Raw genomic sequence first — 9,722 nt, forward strand, 5'->3', positions numbered from 1 at the left:
CACCACATAAAGGATGTGCTTCACAGAGAGTTAAGAGAGTCAACGTCTTTTGCATACATAGCACATATATAACATGAGTTAACATTACAATTGCTTTTAGCCTCGTGCCTGTAAAGAACATGGGCTTCCTAGAAACATTCTGCTCCTCAGAAGTCTCCACCAGTTCAAGAGGACTGACAACTTCAGAGCCTTCTCTCATAGGTACAAAACTTATTTTTCAGAAAGCTGGTAAATTCTCACTTCCTTGCAGTTATGAAATACAAGGCACCACATATCTTAATCATCTACAGGCCAACTTTCTCCCTGCCTCTGTTAATAATAAAGGCAAGATAAGATATTAAACACTACTTCTACCCATTTAAAGAAGAATTTAACACTGATAGTATATGGAGTACTAAGGCTAGAGACAATTATGGAATCAGACTCACCTCAGTCCCCAGAAAGATAATGGAGCAGCTAGTCCTGGAAACCATTTTTGGTTATTATTTGGTTTCATTAAAGCAAAAGACAAGAAAAATCACCTGGAATAGTCAGCATAGCTTCAACAATTTGTGTTTGAGCAACTCAATAAGCCTCTACACAATCAGACAAGTAGACTGGTAAGATGAGAGGAGAGGAGTAGATATTGTGTACCTGAGCTTCAGTAAGGCCTTTCAAACCAACTTCCATAAGATCATCACAAGCAACCCGTCAATAAAGGGGCTGGATGAACTGTGAGGTGGTCTGAAAATTACCTGAACAGCTAAGCCCGGAAAGTAGCCATCAGTGGCACTAAGACTAGCTGGAGGTCAGTAACAAACAATACCCCAGGGGTCAATACTGGGTTCAGTCCCGTTTAGCATCTTCAGTAATGATGGGGCAGAGTTTAACATCAGCAGGTTTGGAGATGACAATCACTGTGAAGAGTGGCTAACGGGTCAGAGAGTCATGCTGCCATCCAGAAGGACCAGAGGTCAGCAAGGAGAAGTGCAATTCCTTTTTCTCCATTCAGCACTAGTGACATAAACTGGAGTACTGGGTGCAAAACTGGGCTCCCCCAACATAAAAGGGACAAGGACACACAAGACAAGGACAGAGATCAGTGAAGGGCCATGAAGATGCTTAAGGAACTGGACCATCTCTTGTATGAGGAACGGCCAAGAGAGCCAGGGCTGTTTAGCTCAGAGAAATCCCATCAGCATACCTGAAGAGAGGCTAAAAAAAAAAAAAAAGAGGCAAGAGGAGCCTCTAACCTCAGTAATTTTGCGACTCTGTATTTCAACATTTGTGTTTTACTATAATAAAAAAAATGGGAGTACAGTAACAAAGATTTTAAAGCTATCACGTATACTTCAGAGAAAAGACTTAATGACTGGCCAAGAAAATTAGATGGTTTTTACAGTCCCAGTACAAAGCTTTCTACATTATTAAAAGACTGGCAAACAAAACAGTAATGCCTGTCTTGCATTTTTGTCTAGTGCAGTCTATTTTTTTTATCTGCAAAAAAATTACTAAAGACAGGTATAAGATATCTACTGACATTTTTAGGTCAATACACTTTCATAGTGTCTAAGATATTCGGATACAACAAAAAATAGCCAATCATCACAAAATTTTGAGATACCAGAAAAGCATGCGTTTTGGGAACAGCTAATGTGTTCAGTTACAATATCTATCACAAAATATAAGAGTGGTTCTCAGCATCTTTTTCAACAGTTGATGCTGTCGTATCATTTGAAATGTTAAGTCCCACTCTCTGCATAAATAGATGTCATGCACAATTTTAAAAGGTCTAAAGAAAGGATGGATATTCCTCCCTTCCCTACAAGTATACATCTACAATCAAAAAGTAACTCACACTGCAGACATAATACATGTAAAGGAAAGTACAGTAGCCCTGCAGTCATCATGAGGAGTTGCCATCATTAAGCTGATTACAGTGACAATTACATTGAACGTGGAACACAAAGCATAATATCCGAAGCTTTAAGTGAGCTGGCAACACGTTACCAAATGTCCTCACAGATCAGAATTCAAGTGCAAGCATCCCTGAAACGCATAGGAAATTTTCTCATGGATTGAAAGTTTCTCTTAAAGATATAGTTTACACTACAGGGCACAAGAGCCCAGACTCAACTGTCAGTCCAGTCTCCTCATGTTTTTAACACAGTGATTCTCAAAAATCTACCACAGATGAAAGTTCATACGAACTCCCTTCTGCCCAAACCTGTGCTTCCCTGTTGAGAACATATTCCACAGATTTGGCTTATAGCACAGGATGTATATACTGGGCTTAATTGTGCCTAACAATTACCTTGGCCAGAAGAAGGTATTTTCAGATGGGAAATGTGTATGAACATCTGTTTCCCTGTGCCTGACTTTAACTGTTTCTTCATGGAGGAAGACATCAAAAAAAAAAAAAAGAAAGAAAAATCAACATTCATTTTTGCATTAAAAAGAACACGTACTCCATTCAGTCCAGCAAAATATTTCAGTTAAAAACGATACTCTGAAAATCTTGCAATGGATTTATCTCGATTCCTCTGTCAGCAGTGTTCAAAACTGAGTTCTGAGAACATATGTCCATGAACTAAGTCACCACAGGAGCCAGGCAGGACAGCTTCCCAGTACGAAATGACCAAGGATATCATGGAACTGATCCATCTTTCCTTTCCTCCATAATTAGTTTTGAAAAATTACTTTTGATCATCAGCAGTTTCAGGCAACTGCTATAAAGAGTAAAACATTATGCACAATACCTTCTTTGGTTGGTTTTGGTTTCCCAAGTGTGCAGTTGGATAAATTAGTAAGATTAGGGAAGAATTTTTAATGAGAGCAATAGAACAGTTTGAAGTACCATCAACTTAAAAACCACGCAGCACAAACACTCAGCATCCTTGACTACTCTGTATTCTTATGACCCTAAATAACTGTGTTTTGGTTTCTTTTTAATAACTGAAGTGATATAATTTCATTCTAAGATGGTGTTGGAAGAGTTGTGGAGCTTTACTCCTCTCTTTACCTCAAATGTTGCCATGAGTAAATTTCTTTTTAAAGCTGTGATTCAACTGTGATTATGTTTTTCAGAAAAATTCGGAAGTTAAATAAGCAAATGTGAGATTTATTAAAAACAAGCTTTTCTAGACTTTTCAAAATAGTCAAAATTGATGTCTACTTCTGTTCACACAGAGAAGATTTAACACAAGAAAACTGGTCAAGCACTAATTTCCCTAAAATAAAGCAGAAGTCTAGAATCGTAAAATACATAGATAACCCTGTTAGAGAGTAGGGAACTATTTAGCACTATTTAACACACATCCAAACTTTCAGATAAATGAAACAGACCCCACTTGAAGCACCTAGGTCAGAATCCATCTCAGCTCATCTATACTACACTCAGAGAGAAAAGTTCTTTCTCAGGAGTAAAGAAAGACTTCTCAGGATTACTAATTCAACATTATCCTGAGACTAAGAGGGGTAAAAAAAACAAACAAAAAAAAACAACAAACCACTGGACCTCAAAGAAAATCTTACAAAGCCAAAATATGAACCATTCTGACTGTTGACCATATAGACAAGAAGCTTTTACTTTCCAGCTTCCACAGCACCAAAAATATTGTTATGAAATAAATACACTCCTATTGATTTATTAAAAACATCACAATTAAAGAGGGTTTAGTCATCCTCCAAGCCATCTAACTCGTGTATCTCTGTACGTTACGAGAAGAAAAGGAACCATGGTACCAGTCTACTTTCGTTAGTTTTCTGTAAAAATAGTGCACAAAACTTAACCTAAACTTGCAATTCTTCACCCATGTTCAAAAAACAACATTCAATTTAGGACTATGAGAAAAAAAATTCCAAACTAAGATTTCAGAGTATTTTGCCAAAAATGCACTTTTAGAAAAATGCTTTTTTTTTTTTTTTTTTTTTTTTTTTTTTTGTAATGTCCATCTGCAGGTTTTCACAATCCAAGCCTTACAAGTTTTGCTTTATTTTGGAGATGAATAAACAGAATCCATGGAATTACTCTATCAGTAAAAAATATTCTGCTCTCACAAGCTCAGACATCCTTTTATTTTACCGCACTTCACAAAGCATTGCAAAAGAAGCAGCCATAAACTTGCAGGCTTACCCAGCTCCTTGTTGTATCAGATGCAGACCATCCAAACCACAAATTAGTAACCTTGTGTCTTTGCCCCACTCTCCCCCTCTGCAGGTATTTTCTGATATCTGCACTTACTGACAAGACAGACAAAAAGAAAGCCTCTCACAACAGGTATGGAAAAAGACTTAGAACTTAGTCTGTAGCTTCTTGAGCAAATGACATCTCACAGAGAGAACGTGTTGGCCACATCACTTCATCCATGTATAACATGAGGAAAAACTTTGCAACTTCTATAGGGAAAGAAATTTTAGATTCACACTCTCCCAAACAAAACAAACAAACAGATGAAAAGAGGCTGCAGTAGTAAAACGTGTTTGTCCTTCACTCACAGAAGAACTGAGAAGCGCGGAAACAGCAGCAGGAAACCCCTGCCATCTGCAAATACAGTACGCCACAACAGTCCAGAGCAGATCTGCACGTAAGGTAAATGATCTGCTTACTGCATTTCAAAAAGGCAACGCAGTCAGTGTAAAGAGAAAGCTTGCATTCCATCCCACTAGATTGCATTCTGACATCCAGCAAGACTATTTCAGGCATCATGGGAAAACCTAATCATTCCTTTTTGTCAAGTACTATTCAAGTGAGAACTACTAAATTACTAGTATTTTCAACAGACAAAACAAAATATATGCACAATATTTGGCAAAACTGGGATGCCAAAAAGTAGGTGAGATTTTGTAGGTAGCCTAACACACTGGCATCTACCAACATGCTGAATTTATTCACTGCTAACACTTCCCCATGCAGCACAAAGACAGGAATTTTACAGGCTGGTAACGACGGAGCTGTGAAGCAGCCTGCACCACTACTTTTCACAGCATATTCTAAGCATATTCTCTCACTTGGCCCTAAAATAGAATGGAACTGTCTCCAGATTACCACTTTCCCAGTTGTCAGTTCAACATACCAGTAAACCAGTTATGGAAAATCAGACAGAATCAAAATACCTTAAAGAAAAATTTAGAATGATGAATGATGTACGTGGAAGTACAGTAATTCCCAGTTTGTCCAAATAGTTAATCCAGCACTGCCTAATGCCTATTTTTTTCTGCCTGCCCTTACCATCCCTCAAATAAATAAGCAAAGAAAGAAAAATAGGGGTTTTAGATTAGTTGACTGAAGACTTTGACAGTGAGTATAAACTTAAGCCCTTACAACATATTCTAGCTTTTCTTGTCACTAAGGCTAAAATTAAAGCGTGCTTTAAATGTACATTAAAAAACAGTGATCATCTTCAGATAATCTTTTTAAACTTCAAATTCAAGAAGTGCATTTTGTATAAAATTGACTTTTCTCTACTTAAAATTTTCAAGTAATTTACTGAAATGTCTTAGTAATTTCATCATCAACCTTTATAATAGTAATACCTATGGAAAACTCTCTTGCTAAACGGAAATGGAGCCACCTAAGCCAGACATGCAATAAATAATTCAGTTTTCAACATTAAAATCTCATGTACTACACTTGTGTTTTTAAAATGTACAGATTTAAAATGTAGACATTTAACCTATTCTTTTACAGAGCGCATTTTTTCTATGGATTGCTAACAGTTATTTTGATTCTGCTCTTGGTAATTTTTACGATAAACTGAACCCGCATTTCACGCATTTATTCTGACAACACAAGATAGTACAGCAACACATACCCAAAATTACTGCCAACAGGGCACTCGCCCTGCACTCAGGTGGTCAGATGGATCTTTCTCACTCACGTGACATCCCACTGACTTCACTGTTTATCTGGACATAAGGGTTCCCCTGTGGGAATCAAATGGCTAAATTCGGATATGAACCAAGGGCAGGACAAGAAGGCTTTTCCTGGATTGCCACATAGTGTTCTATGGCATTTGTTTGCTCTCACCTGCCAAGGAAACAGTATGGGAGCTGTAATACGAAGTAGGTCTTGCTGCCCACAGCACACACAGTTGCTGGATGGCTGTATCTGCTTCCCTCCTCACAGCAGCCTTGCTGAAAACCCGCAAAGCTGCCAGTGCCTCTTTCATGCCAAGTCAGAAAACACCTCTCCTCCCATGAGGCATAATGCTATTTATTTACTGTTTGCTCTTTCAAGTGATTTTTCCTCCTACAGTTTTACCAAAGAGGAGGAACAGAAAAAGAAAATATATTTATTTTTCTCACTAATAATAAAAATAACTCTAATAAACAACTTTCTTGGAAACTCTTTTTTACTTGCTCATTTGCAAGTATCATATTTAGCATGATTTGACACATTTGTTGTATCAGTTACTTTTAACAAACACATTCTCTGTCCAAGAACATATACATTCCATTTTCTTAATCTCAATGAAATACACGGCCCCAGTAGAAATACAAATCCTCTGATATAATAATATATGCAACTGGGTAAATAGGCGTTGTTTATCAGAAGCGTTTCTAGAGATGTATCCAAAATATCTGCCCTTTCTCGGCTGTGTAAGTTTCACTTTCTCTAGCATCTCTAACCAGATGCTGTAACAAACACAAGCAGAAGATGTAGGATGAAGCTCAGCAATGAATTTACAAGCAGAGGCTGGCCAAAGCTGCATACATTTTGCAAATGCAAAATCATATGCAGAGCTTAAGAGTGTAGAAGCTTTAAACACTAGCTGTCCTTTGCGGAGATCTGTCATGTAACACTAAAGGCCAAAAAAGCAAAAAAAAAACAAACCCAAAAACCCCAACAAAACAAAACAACAACAACAAAAAACAAAAACAAAAAAAAACAAACCACCAAAACAACAGGAAAAACAAAACAAAACAAAATTCCCCAAATCTCTGTGAAGTTTCTGGGCTGATTTTATACGCACACAATCTACACGTAAATGCAGTTGGAAGTCATGGGGAATCCCAAATGAGAAATTCTTCCCAATTTCTGCAGAAATCCAGGCAAAGAAATAAATTTCAAGTTTATATGTTAAAACCTAAAAATACCTCGCAGTCATGGCTCTCGACATGCAACCCAATGAAAACATCTGCATAACAACCTTATCAAGATACTTAAATCCATCAGAGTTCTACACATTATGCAATTATGCTGAGAAGTGGATGATCAAGGTATGTCTGTAAAGCGTCCTCTGCACCATGTTGTTTTGGACAGTTGGATTAAGATTTTGGAAACTCGTTTACTTTAAAAAATAAACAAATATTCACACATGTTAAGCTGAATGCACGTACCACTAATGTAGATAAAAACTTGGGCTGAGAGAAACCATTTAGCATTCCAGAGTACCCCCTAAGATTACATATTTTTGTTTTCCAAAACTCAGCATTCAGGTGCTAGGTTAGGGGGTCAGGGTGTGGGAGAAAAGAAGAAAGACTACATGAGAAACTGTATGAAGAAAGTGTTTCATCCAAACCCTTTAAAAGTACCAAATTCTTTATAGCACAGTTCCTATTGCTTTACTGTTTTAGACCTGTGCTTAACAGAGTAATGTAGACCTGGATATAACCTCCAAAGGAAAGAAAAAAGGATTTGAAATAAGGCATCCTGAATTTTCAAAGGGCTCTTTCTTCTAATCTATCTGCTTGGATAATGTGCCCAGAGTGGCATTTTGTAATGACAGCAACTTTCCAACAAATCAATAGTTATTTAATTCCCAACAAGCTCTTGAGTCCATTAAACCTGATTACATTCACCCATTTCAGTTGGGTGCAGTTATTTTTCCTACACCAGCACTTAATCTATAACAGGAACTTATGAGAACTTTCAAAAGCAATTTCAACATCAATCAGTATAGAGTGAAAGGCACGATTTGCTTGTAATTATTTATTGGACAGGATGGCAAAGGGCCTGACTGAGCTCTGGTGTCCGACCTTCACCCCCAAATTCTAATGGATATTAAGGCCTGCTTGATGTGTTCATGTGTGCTACTGGGTCTCACTATATTAAAAAAAAAAAAAAAATATATTATCAGCTTGCATGTGCCAGCAGACATTTTTTCAATACTTGATAATAGCCACTGTGCAATGCTATTTTTCTTTTTTAGACATATATGTCTGATATGAAGCCTGAAGTGAAGAATAATTCATGATCTTGGAATGCCAAATGGACATATACAAAAAAAAAAAAAAAAAAAAACCTGTTTCATGTTTTGATTTCACCTCTACACCTACCAACTATTATTGTAGCAAAGGAGCACAACAAAAATTTTAAACAAAAGCCTCTCCTCCAAAGTTAATGTGACTGACTGCTACCAAGACACAGAAATGCAGAACCATACAGTATTGTCTCTCGAGCCTTTTTATACGTAGCAGCCATAATTCCCACCTATAGGAGACATTTGGGAAATGCTTGAAAATTTTACTCGAATTCTCTCTTTGAATTTTTTACTACTAAAAACAATGGAATAGCTTTTGCTTTATTAATGCTTACACGATCTATAAAAATCTTAAGTCTAACAACAGAAAATTCCACTTTTTGATAAAATCATTATAAAAACAGACATCACAGCAACAGTAAGTACATCCAGTAACTGCCAGTTAACTTCTAAAACATAAAACTCTCTCTCACAAGCAGGATTTTGCACTCTCTTGGCTCAAAAGTAACACAGGTAGTCTACAATATATTTTTACATACACAAAACCCCACAAACCGCTCTTCATTCAGCAAGATGCATAACATATTAATTAATGCTTATTTAACACTATACATACATGCTGTGCTAAAACACTTAACCTAAACACATCACGGTAAGTTACTTTGTCTTATGATCTGCCGTGGGAATGCTGAGTCCCTCAGAAACGCAGAAGGGATAGCAAATCCTCTGCCCTGTGGTCAACCTCGTGAAGCAAAGGCATGAATGTTAAATAGCAGACAAATCAATAGAAGCAAATATAGCTCAACTACACCATTTATTCAGCCATGAGAGATGTCAATACACAGATTAGGGTGATCCATCTTTTTGATTTCCTACTGTCTTCTCACCGAATACATGAGAGCTTTTGCTTGTATTAAAAGTGTTTGCTTTCTCAACCATAAAAATTCCAATTATTACTCTAAGTGCACTAGAGTTAAGTTGCTTGTTGGAAGCGGCCTTGCATTACCTGAACAAGTCCAGCGAAGTATGGTGCTGCCGGCAGAATCATTGGCACTCCATATGGATGTAGCAAAACTCCTTGAGACGACAACATGGTTTAAGTGATAGTATTACTCCCACTAAAGCTAAACACATCAATTGAAAGTTAGGGGAAAATCTATATACCAACTTCTTCCAAACTCAGAGCTAGAACCAAATAACTTCTGTCAGGGGCAAAGCCCACATCAGCTGTAAAAAAAAGAAAAAAATTGACGTCAGCAACTCTTAATGTTAAATTTTTCTTCAGAGACAACAGATAGAGACAACAGCTGCAAAGCTAACTCTACCAAAAAAGGAAGGTGCTATTTTGGGACCAGCTTAAATAACATGACTAACCAACTACTCTTTATCAGTTCAGATTAAGTAATAAACACATACAGTTCAAACTCCCCAACCTGGATTTCAAACAGGATTAGAACTAATAATGATATATGAATTGACATATATATGACAACAGTCGCTATCAGAAGCTTAAAAAAAAAAAAGCTTTATTATGATTGT

General features: G+C 37.0%; 1 protein-coding gene across 1 annotated transcript in view; it reads right to left on the bottom strand.

Annotated features, from left to right (window-relative positions):
- Positions 1-9,406, bottom strand: part of RBFOX1 (RNA binding fox-1 homolog 1) — a 233,266-nt gene extending 223,860 nt beyond the window's left edge. Inside the window, 1 exon segment of the mRNA XM_042864325.1 lies at positions 9,190-9,406. Within this exon segment, the coding sequence (XP_042720259.1) occupies positions 9,190-9,276 (87 nt within the window). The 5' untranslated portion in view covers positions 9,277-9,406.
- Between the last annotated feature and the right edge of the window lie 316 nt (positions 9,407-9,722).

Source organism: Lagopus leucura, unplaced genomic scaffold, assembly GCF_019238085.1.
Source record: "Lagopus leucura isolate 7727_CA_CO unplaced genomic scaffold, USGS_WTPT01 Super-Scaffold_760, whole genome shotgun sequence".
Lineage (NCBI taxonomy): Eukaryota > Metazoa > Chordata > Aves > Galliformes > Phasianidae > Lagopus > Lagopus leucura.